This window comes from Rhinopithecus roxellana, chromosome 9, assembly GCF_007565055.1.
Source record: "Rhinopithecus roxellana isolate Shanxi Qingling chromosome 9, ASM756505v1, whole genome shotgun sequence".
Lineage (NCBI taxonomy): Eukaryota > Metazoa > Chordata > Mammalia > Primates > Cercopithecidae > Rhinopithecus > Rhinopithecus roxellana.
The window spans coordinates 71,408,815-71,436,059 of NC_044557.1; the positions used below are offsets into that span (position 1 = coordinate 71,408,815).

A 27,245-nucleotide genomic window follows, 5' to 3' on the forward strand; every position below is an offset into this window, starting at 1 on the left:
ACTTGGACATTGTATTGCTATAAGGTCTGCAAAGAAGCCTCCAGCATGCATTAGCAGATTCTTCTGTTGACCAAAGTCATCAGTGTGCTTATTTGTCTCCACAATCAGTACAAGCTAGAGTCGAAACTCTTCGTCATGGATTCTAGCCCTCTGTTATCTGTAGCACAGTAAAGCCCTGCATACAAGATGTCCTCTAAATACTTGCTGTCCTCTAAATAATGCAGGCTGTCTCTCACCTCGGAGTGTGTGTCCATATTGCTCCTCTGGCTGGGATCTCAAGTCCTTCCCCCTGCTATTAACCCCCACATTTGCCTCATGAGCGCTTACTCATTTCACAAATCTCTAAGGATTTCCTCTATGAAGCTTTCCCAGTCCCATTTAATCTCCTTCAATGAACCCTATCCATTCCCAACTCCAGTAGAATTGACCACTTTTTTTTTTTTTTTTTTTTTTTTTTTTTTAAGTAACCAATGATAGCCTAATTCCAAGGGTTCTTTCCCAGGGACTGTGAGTGTAAAGTTGAGTTACACATAAATTTATACAAAATTTGTGTTTCTTCATTATTCTAGGGAAAAAGTCCTTGGCTCCATCATTTTGTTTTTTTAAATCCATGGTTCCTTGATCAGAAAACAAAACAAAACAATCAAACAGACATGCTAAATCATTTCAGCTAAAACTTTTGAGTCTAGTATTCCATGTTTGTTTCCTTCTCCTAAACTATTAGCCCCACAAGAGAAGGCATGGTGTGTCTGTTTGGTGTAACCAAAGTGTTATTTCTGCATCAGCATCACCTTAGTGCACTTGATGGGACTGAGAGCTCTAGGTCCTAACACAGGATAAGAATCTCTTTAGGTGCGACTCAGAAATCTGTACTTTAAACAGGCACCCTGGTTGCCCATATGCACACGCAAGAAATAAAACAACTGGCATAGTGCCACGAAAATAATAGTAACATGATAAGTGTATGGTGGTTGGCTGGCTAGATAAAGCAATGAAGACAGACTCTGATTCCAAAAGAACTATAATAACTTTTAAGAGAGTAATTTTAGTAAAGTTATGTAGGTAAAAGCAAAACTGTAGCCAGTTAAAAGAGAAATGAACAACGTGTGCTGTGGGACAATCTTATTAATTTTTAAAATTTACTTACTATCAGCAATATAGAAATTCTTGCATATCATTTGCAGGTAAAGATAAAAGAGATAAAGATAAAAGAGCCTAGAGTTTAGTAATTCTAGAAAACAAGTCTTATTTAAGCAAAAATCCAGGAAACTTAAGGACATGACACTTTATTAGAAATCTTAGTGGAAACTGTCATTTTATACCATAAATCTTTGGACGCAGGATTTTTACTTGTTGCTCTTTGAATTTCTGGTATCTAGATCAAGAATTGCCATATATTAGTCAGATATGTGCATTCACACAAAAAAAATCACCTGCGTTGAATGCACAAAAAACCTTGTCAATAGGTCTTTTATATATCTATTAAGAAATGCTTTTTTTCGAGACGTGTGCCAAGCATTGTGAAGAGGTTCCTGTCCTCCTAGAGATTACACTCTAATAATAGGGAACAGCAGTTACAATCCAGTGTGATATGGACTCTAATAAAGACATGCCCAGAGCACAGTGGGAGGACATGGAAGGGGCTCCTTACCCAGTCAAAGAACAAGAGCTCTACAGACTGAGCTAAGACTTAAAGGATCAAGAAAATCCAATTAGGCAAAGTGAATAAACTCTTGAAAAACAGGGGTTGAGTTCTGTGGGGTTTTGTTTCATCCACAGTAGCATGCATATTGTTGTTGCTCATATTTACCAAACAGAGTAATCAAAATATTGAGTGAGAAAAAAATTGATGTGAGAAAAGGCTGTATCAGAGGAATTGCCCCAGAGGCCACGGCTGCTTACCTGTCCCAAGTCTGCCACATGCAGCCCGGCTCTCCTTTCTCTTAGCATCATGATTGGTCATTATTACCCCCTTATGCTCTAAGCTTAAGCAACACTTAACCACTTGTGGTTTCCTAGCAAGACATGCTGAGTCTCACTTCTGAGCTAATCCCTCTTCTACCCCCATCTCTGAACTATTCCCCAACTCATACCAATTTGCCGCATTTATGTCACTTTAGGCCACCATTTGGAAGCTTTCTCGACCTTCCAAAACTGGTTAGCCTTCTTTAGTGACACCATATTTGTGATTGTAAGTGAACTGACTGTGCTCATGGCATTGTAATTGCATGTTTGGCTATCTGCAACTGTCCAACCCCACTCCATCTCCATTACATATGGGTGTGCACCTGCACGAACACACGCATACATGTCTGTACTGAAATCTCGGTGGACAATTTATCCTAGGATAGCACATGATGGATGCATAACAAATATTTCATGGAGCCTTCATCTTTTTGATAGTGAACAGCAGTAGGGGAATCTAGAGCAGGGGACCACAGGAGACATCACCTTAGATAATTTCTTGGAGGCAGTGCTTGTTAGCTGGTTCTAGCAACTTTTGTCAACCTGTAAGTTTCTAGGACAGCAGTGCTCTGAGTCTTAACATTACCCATTCCGTGACAGGAATCCTCTGGGAATTCTTGGAAGCATTTGTTTTCATCAGTTTGAAAAATATCCAAGACTCTAGAGACTGACATTCATCTGCATTTTTAAGTGAAGAGATTTTCCCAGCACTTAAAAGATCTAAAGAAGGAACAAAATGACTGTAAGACTGTGCCCATTCCATGCCTCTGAAGACCTAGGAAGCCTTTTTCCTTTTCAATGTTTCATCTCAGTCAAGGGGATTAAAATATATATTTTGATGATTAAAACAATTCCTTCTCGGTTTTACAAAGTAACCACAACAAAAATCACAGTCTAAATAAAAGTAATGCACCTTCCAAGTTGGAGTAACTATTTGAAAATGCAAATAAGACTGTTTAAAACCTTGAGTTTGAAACCCTATGTCAGGAATTCAGGGGAGTAGAAACTGTCAGGAGATTTCTTACATATTTTTTTCATACCTTGATCAGTCCAGAACTGCTATAAAAAAATAACTTTCCTCTTAGTATTTCAACATATTTGCTACTGGTTCCATCCAGGACTATGTAGCCCAGAGGATCAGAGAAATAAGAAACATTTTACTGAAAGAAAAAAGTGAAACGAGTTTTGCAATATCTACAAAAATGCAGGGCTTAAATTTACATGGGAGGCTCCAGAGAATTCCTTTCAATCCACATGAATTTGTTTTGTCCTTGAAATACATACATGGCATGGGAGTACTTTAATGATTAAAAAAATAAAATGCATTGGGGAACTGGAAAGAACTTCGGCCTTACCTCCTCATTTTACTTCTGAGGATCTGAGACTTGGAAAAGTGAAGCAAATTGTCCAAGGTCGTTCAGAAAAGTAACTGCAAATCCAAGTCTAGAGTTCATGTCTCTGGATTCCCGATATAGTGTTTTACAAATTACATCAAACTACTTCCCAATGAAGGTCTTGGCCAAAAGCAAACCTTGTGTCAAAAGATATTTAATGACCAAATTATTTTCAAGTTGTTTTCTTCACAATTTTGGTTTAAAATTCTGTTCGTCTCTTCATGTGGAATCTTTTCCAGAACAAGGCTTATGATAGACATTAATTAGTCAGTTCTAACCTAATGATGTCATTTATCCTCAATAAATAATATAAAGTCAATAAAACATAAATATCCACAAAATGTGCATTATAAATTATGTAGTAAGATTATAATGATAAGATGTGCATTAAAAATTGTTAAACATTATCATTCGGACTTAACTAATATAAATTTTCTATTGCTTAAAAGAGAGGCTCATGATACCATCTGTGATAGAGGATTTACTAATTAAGTTAATACATAAAAGACAACAAAATAATGAATTGTCAGGAACAAACTTTTCCCAAGATCTGAAAATAATTATATGCAAAATGACTTTCTAATGGAATATGCTCACTAAAACAGTGTCCTGTTAACATTAAGTCAGAAAAATTTTTATATAGTTTTCTTTTTACATTTAAAAATAGTACAGTGAAATTTATTTCCAATTGGTAAATCCTACTTTTTTGTTTGTAATAATATAACACAAGGGTTTTTAAACTGTGCTGTACTAATGTTTCAGATAACAGCAAGAGAAAACATTATACCACCTTCCCACAACCATTTCAAATAGATCAGCTTTACGTGTTTTATACATTGTGATCCTTTGTAAGAATTTTCTTTGAGAGAGTAGGTATTGCATTAAAAAACAAAACAAAACAAAACAAAACAAAACTTTAACAAGTGATTAAGCTTAGCCCAATCAATAATGGAACAAATTAATCTTTTGTGCCTTTGGATGTCATAGAATGAGAAATAGACAATATCATTTATTTAGTATTCTTCTCAAGAAAGCTTTAATCTGAATCTAATCAGGCAGACATAGTCAGATAAACCCAGAAAGAGATGTTCTGGGAAAAGCTGACCAAAAGTCTTGAAAAATGTAATTGATAGATGAGTGGTAGATTGTTCCAGGTAAAAGGTGACTCATGAGACATAACTGCAAATGCAAAGAGTGAAGCTGGATGGGATTCTGAATTCAAGTAAATAAGCAACTACCAACCAGCCAAGGACATTTTTGGGGATAATAGTGGTGATTTCAATATAGAATATATAATTTAAAATTGTTTATTGACTCAATAATATATTTCTTGAGCATGATAAAAATTGAATTTAAAAAGTCTGTTTGCTCTTTTCTTTTCTTCTCTTTTTAAAAGACAGGGTCATGCTCTGTCACCCAGGCTTGATTGCAGCAGTGCAATTACAGCTCACTGCAACCTCCATCTGTTGGGCTCAAGCAAACCTTCTGCCTCAGCCTCTCAAATAGCTGGGACAATGGGTGTGCACCACCATGCCCAGTCAATTTTTGTTTTTTAAATTTTTAGTAGAGACAAAGGTCTCGCTATGTTGCCCAGGCCGATGTCAAACTCCTGACCTCAACCAATCCTCCCACTTCAGCCTCCCTAAGTGGTGGAATTACAGGTGTGAACCACTGCACCCAGCCTCTAAATGGCTTTCGTATTTGCATGATATTTAAGTTTACCAAATACAAGGTATATTTGTATACTCTTTTTGTTTCGAGGATATTATTCCCACTGAAAGATAAGAAAACTGAGGCATGGGGGGGCGGAGCAAGATGGCCGAATAGGAACAGCTCCAGTCTCCAACTCCCAGCGCGAGTGACACAGAAGACTGGTGATTTCTGCATTTTCAACTGAGGTACTGGGGTCATCTCACTAGGGAGTGCTGGACAATTGGTGCTGGTCAGCTGCTGCAGCCCAACCAGCCAGAGCTGAAGCAGGGCGAGGCATTGCCTCACCTGGGAAGCACAAGGGGGAAGGGAATCCCTTTTCCTAGCCAGGGGAACTGAGACACACAACACCTGGAAAATCGGGTAATTCCCACCCCAATACTGCGCTTTAAGCCAACGGGCACACCAGGAGATTATACCCACACCTGGCCGGGAGGGTCCCACGGCCACGGAGCCTCCCTCATTGCTAACACAGCAGTCTGTGATCTAACCGAAACCACAGCAGCGAGGCTGGGGGAGGGGCTCCCGCCATTGCTGAGGCTTAAGTAGGTAAACAAAGCCTCTGGGAAGCTCGAACTGGGTAGAGCTCACAGCAGCTCAAGGAAACCTGCCTGTCTCTGTAGACTCCACCTCTGGGGACAGGGCACAGCTAAACAACAAAAGGGGAAGCAGCAGAGGCCTGTGCAGACGCGATCGACTCTGTCTGACAGCTTTGAAGAGAGCAGTGGATCTCCCAACATTGAGGTTGAGATCTGAGAACGGACAGACTGCCTGCTCAAGTGGGTCCCTGACCCCTGGGAAACATCCCCCACTAGGGGCAGTCTGACACCCCACACCTCACAGGGTGGAGTACACCCAGGAGAGGAAGCTTCCAAAGTAAGAATCAGACAGGTACACTCGCTGTTCAGCAATATTCTATCTTCTGCAACCTCTGCTGCTGATACCCAGGCAAACAGGGTCTGGAGTGGACCTCAAGCAATCTCCAACAGACCTACAGCTGAGGGTCCTGACTATTAGAAGGAAAACTATCAAACAGGAAGAACACCTATACCAAAACCCCATCAGTACATCACCATCATCAAAGACCAGAGGCAGATAAAACCACGAAGATGGGGAAGAAGCAGGGCAGAAAAGCTGGAAATTCAAGAAATAAGAGCGCATCTCCCCCTGCAAAGGAGCGCAGTTCATCGCCAGCAATGGATCAAAGCTGGTCAGAGAATGACTTTGACGAAATGAGAGAAGAATGCTTCAGTCCGTAAAACTTCTCAGAGCTAAAGGAGGAATTACATACCCAGCGCAAAGAAACTAAAAATCTTGAAAAAAGAGTGGAAGAATTGATAGCTAGAATAATTAATGCAGAGAAGGTCATAAATGAAATGACAGAGATGAAAACCATGACACGAGAAATACGTGACAAATCCACAAGCTTCAGTAACCGACTTGATCAACTGGAAGAAAGAGTATCAGTGATTGAGGATCAAATGAATGAAATGAAGTGAGAAGAGAAACCAAAAGAAAAAAGAAGAAAAAGAAATGAACAAAGCCTGCAAGAAGTATGGGATTATGTAAAAAGACCAAATCTACGTCTGATTGGGGTGCCTGAAAGTGAGGGGGAAAATGGAACCAAGTTGGAAAACACTCTTCAGGATATCATCCAGGAGAACTTCCCCAACCTAGTAGGGCAGGCCAACATTCAAATTCAGGAAATACAGAGAACACCACAAAGATACTCCTCGAGAAGAGCAACTCCAAGACACATAATTGCCAGATTCACCAAAGTTGAAATAAAGGAAAAATTCTTAAGGGCAGCCAGAGAGAAAGGTCGGGTTACCCACAAAGGGAAGCCCATCAGACTAACAGCAGACCTCTCGGCAGAAACTCTACAAGCCAGAAGAGAGTGGGGGCCAATATTCAACATTCTTAAAGAAAAGAATTTTAAACCCAGAATTTTATATCCAGCCAAACTAAGTTTCATAAGTGAAGGAGAAATAAAATCCTTTACAGATAAGCAAATGCTTAGAGATTTTGTCACCACCAGGCCTGCCTTACAAGAGACCCTGAAGGAAGCCCTAAACATGGAAAGGAACAACCGGTACCAGCCATTGCAAAAACATGCCAAAATGTAAAGACCATCGAGGCTAGGAAGAAACTGCATCAACTAACGAGCAAAATAACCAGTTAATATCATAATGGCAGGATCAAGTTCACACATAACAATATTAACCTTAAATGTAAATGGACTAAATGCTCCAATTAAAAGACACAGACTGGCAAACTGGATAAAGAGTCAAGACCCATCAGTCTGCTGTATTCAGGAGACTCATCTCACATGCAGAGACATACATAGGCTCAAAATAAAGGGATGGAGGAAGATCTACCAAGCAAATGGAAAACAAAAAAAAGCAGGGGTTGCAATCCTAGTCTCTGATAAAATAGACTTTAAACCATCAAAGATCAAAAGAGACAAAGAAGGCCATTATATAATGGTAAAGGGATCAATTCAACAGGAAGAGCTAACTATCCTAAATATATATACACCCAATACAGGAGCACCCAGATTCATAAAGCAAGTCCTTAGAGACTTACAAAGAGACTTAGACTCCCATACAATAATAATGGGAGACTTCAACACTCCACTGTCAACATTAGACAGATCAACGAGACAGAAAGTTCACCAGGATATCCAGGAATTGAACTCATCTCTGCACCAAGCGGACCTAATAGACATCTATAGAACTCTCCACCCCAAATCAACAGAATATACATTCTTCTCAGCACCACATCGCACTTATTCCAAAATTGACCACATAATTGGAAGTAAAGCACTCCTCAGCAAATGTAAAATAACAGAAATTATAACAAACTGTCTCTCAGATGACAGTGCAATCAAACTAGAACTCAGGACTAAGAAACTCAATCAAAACCGCTCAACTATATGGAAACTGAACAACCTGCTCCTGAATGACTACTGGGTACATAACAAAATGAAGACAGAAATAAAGATGTTCTTTGATACCAATGAGAACAAAGATACAACATACCAGAATCTCTGGGACACATTTAAAGCAGTGTGTAGAGGGAAATTTATAGCACTAAATGCCCACAAGAGAAAGCTGGAAAGATCTAAAATTGACACTCTAACGTCACAATTAAAAGAACTGGAGAAGCAAGAGCAAACACATTCAAAAGCTAGCAGAAGGCAAGAAATAACTAAGATCAGAGCAGAACTGAAGGAGATAGAGACACAAAAAACCCTCCAAAAAATCAATGAATCCAGGAGTTGGTTTTTTGAAAAGATCAACAAAATTGACAGACTGCTAGCAAGACTAATAAAGAAGAAAAGAGAGAAGAATCAAATAGACGCAATAAAAAATGATAAAGGGGATATCACCACGGACACCACAGAAATGCAAACTACCATCAGAGAATACTATAAACACCTCCACGCAAATAAACTAGAAAATCTAGAAGAAACGTATAATTTCCTGGACACGTACACTCTTCCAAGACTAAACCAGGAAGAAGTTGAATCCCTGAATAGACCAATAGCAGGCTCTAAATTGAGGCAATTATTAATAGCCTACCAACCAAAAAAAGTCCAGGACCAGATGGATTCACAGCTGAATTCTACCAGAGCTACAAGGAGGAGCTGGTACCATTCCTTTTGAAACTATTCCAATCAATTGAAAAAGAGGGAATCCTCCCTAACTCATTTTATGAGGCCAACATCATCCTGATACCAAAGCCTGGCAGAGACACAACAAAAAAAGAAAATTTTAGACCAATATCCCTGATGAACTTCGATGCAAAAATCCTCAATAAAATTCTGGCAAACCGGATTCAGCAGCACATCAAAAAGCTTATCCACCATGATCAAGTGGGCTTCATCCCTGGGATGCAAGGCTGGTTCAACATTCGCAAATCAATAAACGTAATCCAGCATATAAACAGAACCAAAGACAAGAACCACATGATTATCTCAATAGATGCAGAAAAGGCTTTTGACAAAATTCCACAGCCCTTCATGCTAAAAACGCTCAATAAATTCGGTATTGATGGAACGTACCTTAAAATAATAAGAGCTATTTATGACAAACCCTCAGCCAATATCATACTGAATGGGCAAAAACTGGAAAAATTCCCTTTGAAAACTGGCACAAGACAGGGATGCCCTCTCTTACCACTCCTATTCAACATAGTGTTGGAAGTTCTGGCTAGGGCAATCAGGCAAGAGAAAGAAATAAAGGGTATCCAGTTAGGAAAAGAAGAAGTCAAATTGTCCCTGTTTGCAGATGACATGATTGTGTTTTTAGAAAACCCCATTGTCTCAGCCCAAAATCTCCTTAAGCTGATAAGCAACTTCAGCAAAGTCTCAGGACACAAAATTAATGTGCAAAAATCACAAGCATTCTTATACACCAGTAACAGACAAGCAGAGAGCCAAATCAGGAATGAACTTCCATTCACAATTGCTTCAAAGAGAATAAAATACCTAGGAATCCAGCTTACAAGGGATGTAAAGGACCTCTTCAAGGAGAACTACAAACCACTGCTCAGTGAAATCAAAGAGGACACTAACAAATGGAAGAACATACCATGCTCATGGATAGGAAGAATCAATATCGTGAAAATGGCCATACTGCCCAAGGTTATTTATAGATTCAATGCCATCCCCATCAAGCTACCAATGAGTTTCTTCACAGAATTGGAAAAAACGGCTTTAAAGTTCATATGGAACCAAAAAAGAGCCCGCATTGCCAAGACAATCCTAAGTCATAAGAACAAAGCTGGAGGCATCACGCTACCTGACTTCAAACTATACTACAAGGCTACAGTAACCAACACAGCATGGTACTGGTACCAAAACAGAGATATAGACCAATGGAACAGAACAGAGTCCTCAGAAATAATACCACACATCTACAGCCATCTGATCTTTGACAAACCTGAGAGAAACAAGAAATGGGGAAAGGATTCCCTATTTAATAAATGGTGCTGGGAAAATTGGCTAGCCATAAGTAGAAAGCTGAAACTGGATCCTTTCCTTACTCCTTATACGAAAATTAATTCAAGACGGATTAGAGACGTAAATGTTAGACCTAATACCATAAAAACCCTAGAAGAAAACCTAGGTAGTCCCATTCAGGACATAGGCATGGGCAAGGACTTCATGTCTAAAACACCAAAAGCAATGGCAGCAAAAGCCAAAATTGACAAATGGGATCTTATTAAACTAAAGAGCTTCTGCACAGCAAAAGAAACTACCATCAGAGTGAACAGGCAACCTACAGAATGGGAGAATATTTTTGCAATCTACTCATCTGACAAAGGGCTAATATCCAGAATCTACAAAGAACTCAAACAAATTTACAAGAAAAAACAAACAACCCCATCAACAAGTGGGCAAAGGATATGAACAGACATTTCTCAAAAGAAGACATTCATACAGCCATCAGACACATGAAAAAATGCTCATCATCACTGGCCATCAGAGAGATGCAAATCAAAACCACAATGAGATACCATCTCACACCAGTTAGAATGGCAATCATTAAAAACTCAGGAAACAACAGGTGTTGGAGAGGATGTGGAGAAATAGGAACACTTTTACACTGTTGGTGGGATTGTAAACTAGTTCAACCATTATGGAAAACAGTATGGTGATTCCTCAAGGATCTAGAACTAGATGGACCATATGACCCAGCCATCCCACTACTGGGTATATACCCAAAGGATTATAAATCATGCTGCTATAAAGACACATGCACACACATGTTTATTGCGGCACTATTCACAACAGCAAAGACTCGGAATCAACCCAAATGTCCATCTGTGACAGACTGGATTAAGAAAATGTGGCACATATACACCATGGAATATTATGCAGCCATAAAAAAGGATGAGTTTGCGTCCTTTGTAGGGACATGGATGCAGCTAGAAATCATCATTCTTAGCAAACTATCACAAGAACAGAAAACCAAACACCACATGTTCTCACTCATAGGTGGGAACTGAACAATGACATCACTTGGACTCAGGAAGGGGAACATCACACACTGGGGCCTATCATGGGGAGGGGGGCGGGGGGAGGGATTGCACTGGGAGTTATACCTGATATAAATGACGAATTGATGGGTGCTGACGAGTTGATGGGTGCAGCACACCAACATGGCACAAGTATACATATGTAACAAACCTGCACGTTATGCACATGTACCCTAGAACTTAAAGTATAATTAAAAAAAAAAAAGGAAAAGAAAAGTGAGGCATAAAAGTCATATCAACTTGGTTAATCTGGGTACTTCATTTCCCTGAATCCCCTTCCTTGTGAGATTCTAAGCTGGGGTTGGCTAAAAGGGAATTTTGTGTGAGATTTGGAAGGCAAAAGTGAAGCGGTGATCTGACTCTCAGGACGTCATCAGATATAGTGAAGTCCAGGGGCAGAGATGCCTGGCAGTTTCTGCATTGTTTATTTCTTCACTTAGCATCCAGCTTGGCTTCTTGATGCTGGCAACGGCTCCAGACCCACCACAAGATGCTTGACTGCACAACCACATGCCACAGAACTACAGCAAGGCAACAGATTTCTGTAGATCTTCTTTTTGTGGTTCCATTTTGGTGGCTACACGAGATTGGTTTTTTAGATTTTCACAAGCTGTGGCTTGTCTGCCATGCCATGTTTCAAGCATATGTTTTAACCTTATTTCCAGAAGACTCCTCATGGCTTTGCTCCCCTGACTGAACACTGACAAATACAACCATGCCATTTTCCCAGGTGGAGGAGCTAGATTACTTCTCAGCCTCCACATCCTGATTCCTATTCCAGAGCTCCTTCCAGTGGACATAGCATCTCCTCAACCATATGTTAAATCTGTTATTATCAAAATATTTTTAAAGTAGTTATTGTTGCAGTGGGGGTTTTATATTTTTTTAACCTTATGTATTGGAACAAGCAAAGCTTTCATGAGAAGTAAAACATTACTCTGTCTCTAAACTGATAATAAATTCTCAAGTGTTTATTAGAGAGATCAAATTTAATTTTTTATCAAAGAATCGAAAGGTAATAAAAGTAGTGATGCACACATAAAGGTAGTTCTATTGTAGGAAATGTTTGAGCTGCAAGATGCTTTACAAATACTTTAACTTGTAAGAATAGAAAATTGAGAACTAGAAAGATAGGTAATGTGTTCAAAGGCATTCAAATTATTAAAGAGAGAAGAAGGGTTAGAATAAACATATACTATATCATAGAATTTGTGTTTTGAGTTTATTTAATTCTAGAAATTAACTGATGAACTTGTCTTTATTTGAGCATGGCCATATGGTGGGTAGTTACAAGACCAAATTTCAAATTGGACTCCTAGTCATCATATCAGTGTCTGTGACCTTGTACAAAGTACTATGCCTCAGTTTTCTCTTGTGAAAACAAGACATCTGGTGCATAGTATGTGTGCCTCAAATATAGGTAAGCTTAGTTAGTAATTTGGCTAAATTAGTTACATATCTTGAATTTTTCCAAAAATGGTTTCTACACTTTAAAATGTTAGAACACACACACACACACGTGCACACATGCACACACTCAAAGGGAGGGAGAGAGGGGTTGCGGGGAGAGAGAGAGCACGAGTTAGAGAGTTAATAGCCACTCGTTAATGACTTATAACAGGATTTGAATCCTGGATAGTTATCCAGAGTGCTATGAGTCGATGGGAACACAGAATATCCAAATTGGCCTAAGAATGAGGGTGGTGCATTTCTCTGGGAAATCAGTGTAGGGAGGTGGAGAAGGGAGAGGTCCCAGGATCTGTGGCAGAGTGAAGCATGCAGCCACTCAGCAGAGGGAAATGCAGGGCTCACATGCCGTCATGGTGAAGACCTCAGTTAATCTCAAGCGGAATTTTGGATCGTGAAGGGCTCTTCAGAATTGCCCCAAATAAGGGCAAGAGGGTCTTTATACTCTTATATTGACCAGTCATTAGATACAATCTATCTTGTAAGAAGTAATCTTGGGTGATGTCACTTTATTATTTTTTTCTTTTTTTGATATAGCATTTCACTCTTGTCGCCCTGACTGGAGTGTAATGGCACAATCTCGGCTCACTGCAACCTTCACTTCCGGGTTCAAGTGATTCTCTTGCCTCAGCCTCCCGAGTAGCTGGGATTATAGGTGTGTGCTACTACGCCCGCCTAATTTTTCTTTAACTACAAACAGTGCCTGGAAAGGGGACTTCAGCTGCAACCTGTCAGTCAACATTTCCTGGAGGTGGAAGGAAAAAGTGCTTTAGTATTGAAGGGGGCAATGAGTTGACACATTACATCTACCACAGCAGATATCAAGGAAGACCTCCTGGAATAAGAGAGAATCTTAAAGATTTAAGATGTATGCATGTGACAAACTTAAGTTTATGTGTTGAGTAACAATATAGCATAAACAAAGGCATGGAGGATTTAGGGAAATTGCAAATAGTTACCAGACATAACCGTTAATGAGAAGGGTATCCAGGTGTGTAAAGTTAGGGAGAGTGTATGGCAGCAAAAGGTGCATAATTAGGTAGTGGTCAGGTCATGAAGAGTCTTAGTGGTAGACTTTCACATGCAGATATTTGAACACTCTTGAAATATATGAAGGAGGGAAAAACCAAGTTGTCTGTTAGAAAAATCATCTCAACAATAGCATGGAAGATATATTTGAGAGTATGAAGACTAGAGAGGCAGGAAGGTTCTGTAATTGTCTGGGTGTCAGATGATGAAGATCTGGATAATACTACCTCTCTAGAGGAAGTATTAAATAATTTCACATTGGTACATGTTAGCTCATATGCTATGTTTATAATGACAGTCTTACATTATTATTTTTTCTTATTTATATTCTCTTGGGTTCTATAGATTTTATTTTCTATCTGGGAAAATTATTTGGAGTTTCCTTAGAGGATAAAAGAAAAATATGTGTAATATGTGCACATTTATAAGCTCATCTATCCATTCACAACACTTTCTTTTAATTAATATGTGTCAAGAGCATGATAAAGGTTTTTCTTAAAAAACAACACAGTTAGGTTTATACATTAGGACCACACCTGTTACAAGAATTTTCAAACAAAATTTCCAAGATAGAATATGTTTTAGAAAATAAAACCTCAAAAAATTCTGAATTTAATTAAAAAGAGAAAAAACATAGAAAACAAAAACCTAGTATGAATTTCATAGTTTTATATTTCAGTCAGAATTTAGTTGAATTTGACCAAGTCAATTGACCAAAACCTTAGTTTTCTTATTTTTAAAATATGTCTAGGCCAAGAGCAGTGGCTCATGCCTGTAATCCCAGCACTTCGGGAGGCTGAGGCAGGCACATCCCGCCAGGTTAGGAGATCGAGACCATCCTGTCTAATACAGTGAAACCCCGTCTCTACTAAAAATACAAAAAATTAGCCGGGCGTGGTGGCATGCACCTGTAGTCCCAGCTACTAGGGAGGCTGAGGCAGGAGAATTGCTTGAACCCGTGAGGCGGAGGTTGCAGTGAGCTGAGATTGAGCCACAGAACTCTAGCCTGGGCGATAGAGTGAGACTCCATCTCAAAAAAATATGTGTCTAATAATACTTGCCTCCAAAAGAGGTTTATATGCTTGTACTGTTAAAAATCATTTCATAGATTATGGAATACTATGCAAATCTTAGTATTAATACTTGAAACAATTGATCACAAAGAGACATGCCAATTCAGAGGGAAGAGACATGAATGGAGAAAAAGCACATGAGGCAGTGATGGGCAATTGGAGTTCTAACTGGAGGCCACGGGAGGCATTACTGGGCCTAGAGAAGCAGTACTGGGCATACTTGATGATACAGGCAGGAAGAAAAGTTGCAAGGGCTTAGCTTCTGTTTTCAGGCTTCTGTTGCATTTTTCTTTGAAAAAGTGAATAACACCATCTTACAGTGTATTTATTTTGATGAATCTTTCACCAGAGTAAGCATTGTGTTTAAATGAGTTATCATTTCCCATTTCATGCCAACATGAATCGTATATTGAATTGCATGAGAAGATGATGACTGCAGATCTACTTTCTGTTAGGTCCCTGAAGGAAAGAGGCCAGAACCACTAACTTCAAGTCAGCAGCATGACAGAACAGAAACCACATTGAATGAGGTAGTAGTCAGACTTCCCTTCTTTAAGTCTTTCTTCCTTTTTGGGCAAAATTATATATATATGAGGTTCATATGTGTGTGTGTGTGTGTGTGTGTGTGTGTGTGTGTGTGTACACATGCATATGCCTGTGTGTGAGGCTTGAAGAGTTCATATATATAATGTATCATATATTATATATTATATATCATACATTATATATTATATGTAATACAATATTATATATAACACAATATTTTATACACACACACACACACACACACACACACATATATATAATATGTGTGAACCTCAGCTTTCCTTCCCACAAAACCAGAGGTTTGAAATTAAATTGTTACATTTTTTCTGGCTTTATAATTTTGATTCTCAAGAAAGAAAAATGGGGATATCAGAGTGTATGCATCACCCTAGCAGGGAAGACTTATTTTTTTGATCATAAATCTTTATTGTGTGGTGAGAATACAAAATCACACAGATGTCAAAGAAATGAGAAATGCTCAAAAGGGCAGTGGGGTACTCTAAGAGGAGGTGAGTGCTCCTTCCTCATGCAGATGGCAGAATGGCATTCACAGGATACACTCTGAAGTGCACTGCAGATGCCAACAATCCTCCTAAACCTTCCCCAACACTCTGTGCCCCAACACCCTCCAAGCCTGACACACATGCATATGCATGTGTACGCACACACACACACACATACACAGCCACCTATGAAGAACTGAGAGACATTTTGGAAAGGAACCAAAGCAAATTCTTCAGGAGCCTAAAAAAAAGACTAGACTAATTATTTGCTAGTCCTATTGTCAGGCTGTCTGACATTAGCCAAGTTTCATATAGTTTCAAGTTTCAGGTCAAAACATTTACATAAGAGTATCCCTGATGTTTAACAGTGGTTTTTCTTGTTATAAAACTCTCAAAATATTGACCTCCTTGGAAACATTTCTTCTTACACTCCATTGCATTTTATAAATGTCTCTTCTTTGGTTTCTTGAGCTGCCATTAAGTACACCCTTGCTTCCCCACCAACCCCAGCATGAGTCTATAAACTCTTTTAGATCTATTTCTCATTCTCTGTTATGGTGACATCATTACTATTTATAGAGAAAATGATTATTATGTCTCCAAGGATCCAATCCCATATGTAATCCATTAAAATGAAATGAGTTGTGCCCACGAAAAGATGCAGAATTCAAACTTCTAAAAAATAAAAAAAAAGTTTGTCTTGAAAAGACAAATAAGCAGCAGAAAGAGTTGAACTATGAGATAACCACACAGGTTGAAACAACACACACACACAAGGGTTGGGTTGCTATTGTTGCAATTATTTGAAGCAATGTGCCCACCCTTTAATTCATACAATCAAATTTTCAAGACAGAGGTAGAGCAGTCCCAATATTGAGAGTTAAAAATCATTGCAACTCTAATTTACTAAGAACAAAACTGAGGCACACATAATTAAAGACATTTTATATAGGCATCAAGAATTGCATTAATGAGTAGTGGTATAAAAGTAACTAAAATATCTTCACTGTTCCCAAGGAATGCCAGCCAGTTTTTAGTGACCTAGTTAGTAACAAAGCTTGACTTTGACATCTGTAAGACCAGTGCCCAGTAGAATTCCAGGAACATAGAAGTAACACAATAAGTGTTCGTGCAATGAATCTACCACATCACATTATTTCCTTAGCCATATTTTTGTGTGTTTATTTTTCCCTAGTAGACAAGCTCCTCATTGAAAAAGGATAATTGGAAACATGTATCATTAAGTGTATAGTTTATCTATTTTTACATCTGCAATGACATATTATGTATATTGATACCATTATTCCATTTTTTTTACTTTTTAGATTATTTACCAAGTAAAACCTCTAACTCATGCCTTATCTTCTCTTTTATGTAAATCATTCAAATACATAAAATTTTACTTTTGTCATCTTCAAGATCATTTGAAAAATACTAATTCAAGAAAAGTCATCAAAAAAAGTAGAACTAGAAAATCTTTTTCAGAATGAAGAGATTATTTAAGCCAATGAGTTTAAAGCTCTTATCATTTTTATAAATATGAATTCACTGCAACTTCATAATAATGGCCACATAACAACAGTATGCTTGACTTCATTCACCATTCTCTAAAATTTAAGCCAATATCAAAGATAGTGAACCTATGAAAACTGAAATTTAAATCTTTGAAAAAGTCTTTACAGGCTTTTTTGTATCTCTTTGTAATAGGTCTAGACGAAAAACCCAATTTTCATTTTGAAGGATGATTTTCATTTCTTTTTTTTCACATTTTCCCACTACAATTATTAAGTGGCTAGGTCAAAGGTAGTTGAGCACTACACTGTAACATGACTTACCTATAGTTTTGCTTTTCATTTCCTATGTGGAATCTGTCATACTGTGAATAGGCTCGGTTCCCTTCCCAGTCCATTAACTCAATTCTTAGCATGTACTGCCTCTGACTGGTAATGGCAAAAATAAACTCATTCCCCAGCCAATATTCACCGGAGGGATTTCCAAAACCCTGGGAAACAATATAGAGATGCAGTTGTTACTTTAGAGAGGAATTTTTTTAATGTTCAGCATTGAACTATTTTCTAAATAATAATTAAAAATTATTAAAAAGTAAAGGTTTTTTGTGTTTTACATTTTATACTTTTTTTCTCCAATGATTGACATTTCAAGAATTCTCTGTTTCTCTTCATCAAAGCTTCTGTCCAATTCTTACTTAGTACAATAAAACCTCTGTTATTCAAATCTGTGTGGATGAGACATTTTGTATAAAATAAATCTAGTTAATAGGTTTAACTGGAAAACAATTCTCAATTCAAGTTTTGCTTTTGAAAATGTCTCTAAACTAGTTAACAAAATATTTTGAATAGAGTTTAAAGATTTTTCAATGAACAATATAAGGGTGATATTAGACAAGTTATTTAACAATATTATTTTTACTATTATTATTCACAAATGCAATTATGTTTCAACAATAACTTCATATTTAGGTTGGTGCAAAAGTAATTGCAGTTTTTGCTATTACTTTCAATGGTTAAAACCACAATTACTTTTGCACCAAACTAATAGATTACTAGAACCATGACTTTTGGAGCTTTAACTTTCTTATTTTTAAATATTAATAAGCAACCCTGTAAACCCATGACTGTAATCGTTTACAAAGCTGCACTGGCATTGGAATTTTGAGGCAGAATGCTGATTTGTAAGCGCTCTTGAGTGAACCTAGCTGACTGCTTGGCTTCTAAATGTCAACATGAGTCTATTGTTCTCTTTGGGTGAAGTCAAGGTTGTTAAGTATTCAAAATAATTCTTTGTAGGGAGAAAAAAGTGGTCCCAAAAGAAAGCCAACGCTTAATGTTGGAGCTGTTAGTCATAGGAAAAGAAAGAACTAGAAACTTGCTGGCATTCTAGATTTGGGGTATTCACAATTGCCTCAGAAAATACTCATTGGCAATGCTTGAAGTTCCATGTAATTCTTGATCTACATATTTGTTTCACTGGCTGTGTTGTGAGCTCCCTGATGATAGAAGCTGTGTTGTATTTGTGAATTTCCAAAAACCAGTGAAGAGCTGATATGCACTGAGCATTCCAGTAGGGTTCTTTTGAAATTCAAAGAAAAAAGTAGAAAGAAAAGCATAGATGAAAGAAGCAAGAAAGGGAGGGGGAAACGGAGGTAAGGAGGAAGGAAAACAAAATATTATAGCATTTTGCAATAACACATGGAAAACTAATCTTCAAGCACAATTCTTGTTGTAGACAATACAGTTAAGTGTTGAGGAAATATTTCTTAAAGTGTCCAAACTTGCGTGCTACCTCTTCCGCCAACTGAGTTACTTACCAAAGTTCAAAGGTGTTTGGTACCAAATCCATTTATGCCAGTTCAGTTATTGCAATATTTATAAAACGTTATGCAAATAAGTTAAATCTTAGTGGGACATGAGAGTTTTAATTTTTTAATAAATATCCGGATTTGCTCAATAAAAGCAAATTACTGAAACTTTTTTTTTTGAATTAGGAATTGTTGAAACTCTAAAAGACTGGGAAAAATACAAAAAATTTAAAGAATTTTTAACATATTGCCTTTCATGTGTCTTTATGTACTGTTCTATTTTTAAAAAACTGAAACTAGAGATTGGATGCATTCTACTACTGGAAAGTTTTAGGAAAGAACTGATGACACAGAATTCCAGGCTTGGGCCCTCGTTTTATTTTTTTTATTAATGGGTAAGTGATGTATATTGTTATATTTAAAGTTAAAATTAACATATGTGTACACTGTTATTATTCCCGAATTTAACTAAGTTTTTTGATAGGCTCAATATACTTGATCCAGATTGCATTGAATATATACTCTTCTGAAGACCATCTACCCATAGCTCACAGAAAAGATATAAGACCCACTGAAGTTAGTACTCCGTTGGCTCTTTGCTTCTCTGTTCCTAAGATGCTCAAGTCACACTTTGTAAAAGTTTCACAGTGGCAAGAAATATTAGAGCAATTTCTGGTGTGCTAAGAATTTTACACATTTTTATGGCAGCCAATGCTACCTACCAAGGAGAAGAGCAAAACTTACCTTCTCCAAAGCATAAAGAAAACAGAAAGTTACAGGAGGCTGAAAGTCAAAGAGTTAGCACTTTCTCAATTGCAACAGCCCCTGGGAAGAAGAAGAAGGCCACTGGGATTTTTCTTGCATTTTTTTGCAGCTCAGACATGTCAAAACTCTAGCCACTTGATGATTCCCTTTTCTGTGCTGTCATTGAAAAGGGATTCAACAATTATACTCAATGTGAATAAAGAGGCTGGGAATGATGAAGTGTTAAGTTTTGGGTCACATATTTCCATGCTGTTGAAAGTGTTGTGTGGGTAAAACTCTCCAGCTTCCCCAGGGAAACATGCAGTGATTCTGGGTGAGCCTTAGAAATGGACAAGCATTAGCATCATTCATAGGAGAGCCTCCATCCCTGTCTCCACATGCAGGCCTGTACTTCTCTCTAAATGGAAATAAATAAGCCTTCCTAAACAGTTGTTTGCATTTTTGTCTTTCAGGAAGAAGCGACTAAAAAGAAAGAAATATAATTTGCATTTAGAAACTAACATTTATTTCGAGCCCCTTCCCAAAAAACTGTCCAAGCATGCTCTATTATGGGAGCAAAGTGTTTGAGTACAATGAATCAAAATGGCTGCAGTACAGGGAGGAAACCTTCTAATAGCCAAGTGTAGTGATCCAGAAACAGCTGTTTCATCATCAAGATGAAAAATACGTGAAAGAAGGGAAATTGTGTTCCCACATTAATAAACTGTCTTTTGGAGAGTTTATCAGGCACGGCCACAGATCTGATATGTAGGACAAAGGCTTGGCTTCGATGAAATAACCTCTACTCCTTATCTCTGGCTCCAGATTAAAGCCTTGATCTGCCACATATTTGCTGTAGAACTATCGACTTTGTTTCTGAGCCTCAGTTTTTCTGTCTGCAAAACAGGGATTACAGACATCATTTTCATATACAAGGTTTTGAGAATAAAATTGAAAATATACCTGAAGCACTTAACCAAGCACTAATACACAGAAAGCACTTAAAAATCTAGCCGTTGTTATAGTTAAAATATATGTCACAATATATAGTAATTTTCTTGTTAGTTGCTTCTCTTCCATGAGACTGTAGTCATATGCAGGGAAGCAAGTTCCTTTCTACTTTGTATAAGAAAAGGAAAAATAATAATCTAGGGTCCTGTCTTAGCCTAAAAATTAATAAAGGGACACTGAAATAATTATTTAAAAGCCTCTCAGAGGACTAATGTATTATTATACTAAATTGAGAGTTGGTTTATACAAGTCAGTATTGTCATTTTAATCTAAAAAGTTAATTATCAAATAAGAAATTACAACCAACTGATTGCAATTGGGACTAAACTATAGTACTAATGAAAGCACAGACTACTTTCTTATTCTTACGTTTGCTTCCAGGTACTAAAGTATCTGTTTCCTTTAACTCTCCCTTAGTGCTATCTCTTTCAATCCCTCTCTTTCCATATCGCATGAGTTTTAGGAGCTACAAAAGAGGTAATTTTTAAAGTCTTATACCATGCTAATAAGTTAATAGTTGTGATAATTGCTTTCAACCAGGAATGCATATCAGAAACAGCTGTGGGGCTTTTAAAACAATATAGATGGTTAGGCCCCCCATGAAGATTCTGATTCAGTATGTCTGGGATGGACTCAAAGAGCTATACATGTAAAAGGTTGCACATGTTAGTCTGCTATGAACTGAAGGTGGAGATCCATATAAATGTGATTTGGAATAGATATTCCAAGTGCAAACTAAAAAGAATATATTAATCAAATCAAATTATTTGCGAGGTACACAGGAAAAATGCAGGAGTAAAATCCCATCTTCATACTGGGGTCCCTATGGGGAGGAAAGTTTTGATTACGTGTCTGGGACTGTCCTTCAAAAATTCATGTTCATGCCTAAAAGACAGAGTCAGCCAATGCATATGCTTCAAAATAGGCTTACACATTATGGCACATAATAGTTTACCGCAGGTCTTTATTTTACCCCAAATAGCCTGTAGCTTCCATAAAAATAAAAATGAGGAGATCGAGACCATCCTGGCTAACACAGTGAAAACCCGTCTCTACTAAAAAAAAAAATACAAAAAATTAGCCGGGCGTAGTGGCAGGCGCCTGTAGTCCCAGCTACTTGGGAGGCTGAGGCAGGAGAATGGTGTGAACCTGGGAGGCGGAGGTTGCAGTGAGCTGAGATCGTGCCACTGCACTCCAGCACTCCAGGCTGGGCGACAGAGCAAGCCTCCGTCTCAAAAAATAAAATAAAATAAAATAAAATAAAATAAAATAAAATAAAATAAAATAAAATAAAATAAATAAAAATGAAAGTATGTACAAAATTCTGTGGTGATATTGAAAAAGCAGCAATGAATGATTAAACATTACACTACAATTTCCTCTTTTTCATGAATAAAATCTAAGGATACTATGTCATGTACTTTTGTAAAAACGATGTTTAATGATGTCAATCACAATCCGCTGAAAGGTTTTGATTCAGTAACTCAGATACATTGTTAATTGATTTTATTTCTTCTCTAGCTCTCTAATAAAGGGATAAAAAGACACTGAAATTTAATCTGAAATAATGCTGACTTAAAATTGGCCTTAAAAAGCACATCTTACTCAAAAAACACATGAAAAGGAAAGATCAACATTTGTTAGTTTTTGCGAAAACCTGCAGAAATGTTCAATTTCGGTTTGTGCTTTTCCTAGTTAATAAAATAATTGTCTCTGATACTTTATTTGTTTTGTCTGATAATGCTCACAGGAAGCGTTGACTTTTTATAGATGGAGTAAAATTGAAACCAGACACAGTCCATGTATTCCATGGGATTCATCTTTTTTTATACAAATTATTAAAAAAAAAAAAAACAGATAAGACAGAGCTGTGGCTTTCAGGGCGCTTTCAAATGCAGTTGAATGGTACATCTCCTCTAAATGCTGAGACAGGCAACCCAAGAAAGACTGAAACAAATTTTGTATCTCAAAATTTTAAATTTCGTATGCCTTTTTTCTTTTTTTAATGTGAAGATGTTAAAATATAGTTGAAAATGTGCTCTCGACTTCTTTCCAGAAACAAAGAACTCCCAGAAGGAATGGTGCTCACACTGAAATTTTTGAGTGGATAGGAAGTTCTGTTTATGGGGGTAATTGCTCTCAAAATAAAGCAAGTTTGTCTCCAGGGCATCAGTCACTGCCTACTACAGTATAAAATTAGGCCATTTAGGGTATATTTGGAACTCGTAGCTTCATTGTGCTTTATATGTGCAAGTACTGCTGATAAGTGTTATTGCTGGAGGCCACTAAAGGGTATCCTTATGACTTGAAAGAACTAATACCTTCTCTAAGTGCCTCATTAAAAAGCCCACTCCAGACTTTCCTTTCAGGCAAACATCTTTACAAATCCATAAACCAGATTTTGCTAAATCTCCTCATGAAGAAGGTTAAGTGAAAGCTAAACTTAGGTAAGAGACTTGTAGGCTTAAATGTCAAGAATCCAAAAATTGGTAAACCTTTCATATTGACAGAGGTTTAAAAATAATGATAATATATAATATATATTTGTAATTACACGTGATGGGAATCTTACAAAGCAAGAGGCAGCCCATAGATATCAATCAGTATGAAGGGAAGGAAGGAGAGAGGAAAGGCAGAAAAGAAAGAGAGAGAAAACTTGATTTCTGCACTCATTGCCCAAGGGAGAAATGTAGCATCCTAGTGTATATAATAGTAGATTGGTAAAGACTGGAGAAGAGTTGGGGTATGCCAAGTTCTTGTTATCCCGAAGATTATACACCCTTAGCTGAAGAAGTCAGCAGGCAGTTCTTTGGATGCAGGAAATAGAAGTAGGCGTGATTGATAAGAACTGGCATAAGGAGTCTATATCCATTCCTGGTGGAGTCATGTTATTTTGTCTTTAGGTGAAAGAAAAACTAGATAAAGAACCGAAACACTTTCTACCATGTGTTTTAACCATCTTGTAACATATGATGAATATTTTCCATAAAAAAAAATTCTTCAGCCTCATTTTTAGCCAGAATGTTTCAAAATTTTGGAGCTTATCTCATTTTTTGATCATGCAAAATTGACATTCATCTGATAAATGTTTCAAGTTTGAATAAAGCATGATAGTCTTTCTTGTTTTAAAAAAGGGAGGAGGGGTAAACTCCATAAAACATGATGAGTAAAGAATTTCAGTTTTGTTCCAATAATGAAAAAAGAATTGCTTAGAAATAGATATATTTGGTAAATACTTACAAGACATGAATTGATTCCATACTTAACAAGTCAGTATCTCTTGCTTAACATGCCTAGCTTGCCAAGGCAGCAGATGTTTACAGTTAAGAATTCACCATTTTGGAAAGTCACCATGATGACAACTTTATATTTATTTTTCTGTTATCATTAATTTTAATAATAATGTATTTCAGATTAGCCTGAGTCTCTATCTATAGTCTGATTTTCAGATGACTTCTTCACATCACATTTTAGCGGTGAAAATAATCATGAATTAAGATGGTTTGCAAAACAGTATTTTTGGCATAGTTAAGTGAAATTTTTGGTGTCTTTGATGTTTTCAACTTGGATCATAAAAATACTGTTCACTGAAAATTCAGTGTGCCAAAGTGCTTTACTTACATTATTTCTAATCCTTGAAACATCCCTGTGAGGCAGGTGAGGTATTATCATTGTCCTATTTTAACAAGTTAGTTAGAAAACTAAGGTGCGGGTTAGGTGATTTGTCAAAAGTCACTCCTCTTGTAAATGGCAGAGTGATTTTTTTTTTTTTTTTTTTCAGACGGAGTCTTGCTCTGTCACTAGGCTGGAGTGCAGTGTCGTGATCTCAGCTCACTGCAAACTTCGCCTCCCAGGTTCAAGCGATTCCTCTGCCCCAGTCTCCCAAGTAGCTGGGAGGCATGCACCACCACACCTGGCTAATTTTTTGTTATTTTAGTAGACATGGGGTTTCACCATATTGGCCAAGATGGTCTCGATCTCGTGACCTACTGATCCACCCACCTCGGCCTCCCAAAGTGCTGGGATTACAGGCCTGAACTACCGTGCCTGGCCTGTAACTATTAATATAAACATAATTCAAAGTCTGTTTTTTCGAATATAGGTAATCTTTTTTTTTTTTTTTTTTTTTTTTTTTTTTTTTTTTGAGATGGAGTCTGGCTGTGCCACCCAGGCTGGAGTGCAGTGGCGCGATCTCAGCTCACTGCAAGCTCCGCCTCCCGGGTTCATGCCATTCTCCTGCCTCAGCCTCCCGAGTAGCTGGGACTACAGGCGCCCGCCACCTCTCCCGGCTAGTTTTTTGTATTTTTTAGTAGAGATGGGGTTTCATCGTGTTAGCCAGGATGGTCTCGATCTCCTAACCTCGTGATCTGCCCGTCTCGGCCTCCCAAAGTACTGGGATTACAGGCTTGAGCCACCGCGCCCGGCCTTATAGGTAATCTTTTATCCCTCATATATTTTTAGAATCACCTAGGCAGGAAGAGGCCTTCAATATGACCTAACATTCCAATTCTCCATAGCAATTCCAAAACATAATTATCTACTTTCTATTTCCACTGAAGATGGGGAGGGCTTGCCACTTAATAGGCAGTCAATTTAGTGTTGGGATTAATCATTGGAGAGTTTTGTTCATACTTGGTCAAATTTTGCCTTCTTGGAATTTTACTCGATTCATTATTGCACTACCCTCTCAGGCATTGTTCAAATGCACATTCTAATTTGGTAAATCTGGGCCAGAGCTTGAGATTCGTATTTCCATTAAGTTTCCAGAGGATGCTAATACTGCTGGTCCCTGGACCACATCTTGAGAAGCAGGCTCTAGTACCATCTACCTCCATCCAGTTAACTAAAATAGCTATCAGGTTTATGCCTAATTCTTTTTTTCTCCAGGTGTTTACCTGTTACAGATGTAATTTCCAAATTCCTCCTATCCTGCTTATAACCCCTAGGATAAGTTAACTTGTTTGAAAACCTCCAGAATTGAAACTATATTTTTGATGTAACCAGATCATGGCAGACACCAGTGAGTTCTGCATTTTATGTGATCCCCTAAACTACTAGTAATATATACTGAGTACATTAATCTTTGTTAATTCAAAATGAGCTTAGAACCAAATAAACCTCTTTCAAATACTAAGTCCTTAAGGCAATTTGTCACTCTTACCCTGTTTTCTCACAGTTAATTTAGGTATTTTTTATCTAGGTGAAATAGTCCACAATCATCTCTGTGGAATTATATCCTGCTGGCTTCAGCCTGCCTTTCCATCTTGAGTTTATGATATAACAAAGACATCAGGATTCCAGCTTTGTGTAAGTCCAAACTTTTTAAACGTGCTTTCAGACTGTTCAACTGAGTATCTGATAAAAATGTATAAGCAGTGACACCAGTGGAAACCTCCGTTCATTTATTCAAACCCCTTATTTACTGTCATTTGACCAACTATGAGCCTATTAATGGGCAAACTCTGAGGCAAATCAACCATAGTTTTTACAAACTGTCTACAAGAATATCAAGACAGAACCGAGGCTAGTATAGCATTTCTTTCTCTCTACCTGTTGAGAGAAAATTTGTCAAAAAATCAAGACACGAATTATCTAGAGGTTTCAGCTGCAAAAGAATGAGAATCCATAAATATAGATTCTCCTGCATTACTATGCCTTTACATTCTGTCAGCAGATTTTAATATTTAATATTATAGGCACCGACTATGTGATTACTGGATTTTAGATTCTTTCAACCCTTGCTCATCTCTATTTCCTTTTAAAATGGGCATAGTGTTAGCTAATAGGGCTGATATTAAAAATTAGATAAGAAATTACATATAGGGCTGGCATATTGAGCATTAAAAAAGAGATGAGCTGTGATGATGATGATAATGATGATGATGATGATGATGATGATGATGATGATGATGCCTGCTGTTATTTTGCAGACCCCAGTGAACCATGGCTCACAGTTCATACCTTTGTGTACTCCTCGTGCCTTAAATCTGGACTTTCCCTGTGACCAACCATAACCAACAGAATGCAATGGAGGTAACACTGTTTCATTCCTGGGTCTAATAAAACTAAAAAAGGCTGAAAGCTTCTGCTTTGTCTTTGGAGGATGACAAGTGCTATGTAAGAAGTCTGATAACCCTGGATCACTTTACTGAAAGAAGCTTAGCCTAGCCATATGGAAAGGTCACATGGAGAAGCTTCCAGTCAACAGCCAGCAACAATTAGCCAGTTATGTGTGTGAGGCTATTGCTATTACCCATCCTGTTCCGCAACCTACAACCCTGCACAGCTCCCTTGGTCAGGCTCACGTACCCAGCGAAGGTCTGAGTTCTAGCTTCCCCCACCCTCATTCAACTAGCAACAAGCGCAAACAATACACAACAGTTCACCAAATAATTTCAGTAATACGTTTTTCTTTCTGATGCACATGTGGAAATAATTT

The 27,245-nt window shown here is 37.7% G+C and overlaps 1 protein-coding gene across 3 annotated transcripts in view; it reads right to left on the bottom strand.

Annotated features, from left to right (window-relative positions):
- The window catches only part of ANGPT1 (angiopoietin 1), a 268,345-nt gene that overhangs the window by 23,881 nt on the left and 217,219 nt on the right, over positions 1 to 27,245 (bottom strand). For all 3 annotated transcript variants that reach the window (XM_010370816.2, XM_010370817.2, XM_030938246.1), the window contains one exon: positions 17,568 to 17,734. In XM_010370816.2, coding sequence (XP_010369118.1) covers positions 17,568 to 17,734 — 167 coding nt within the window. The remainder of the gene's footprint in view (positions 1 to 17,567; positions 17,735 to 27,245) is intronic.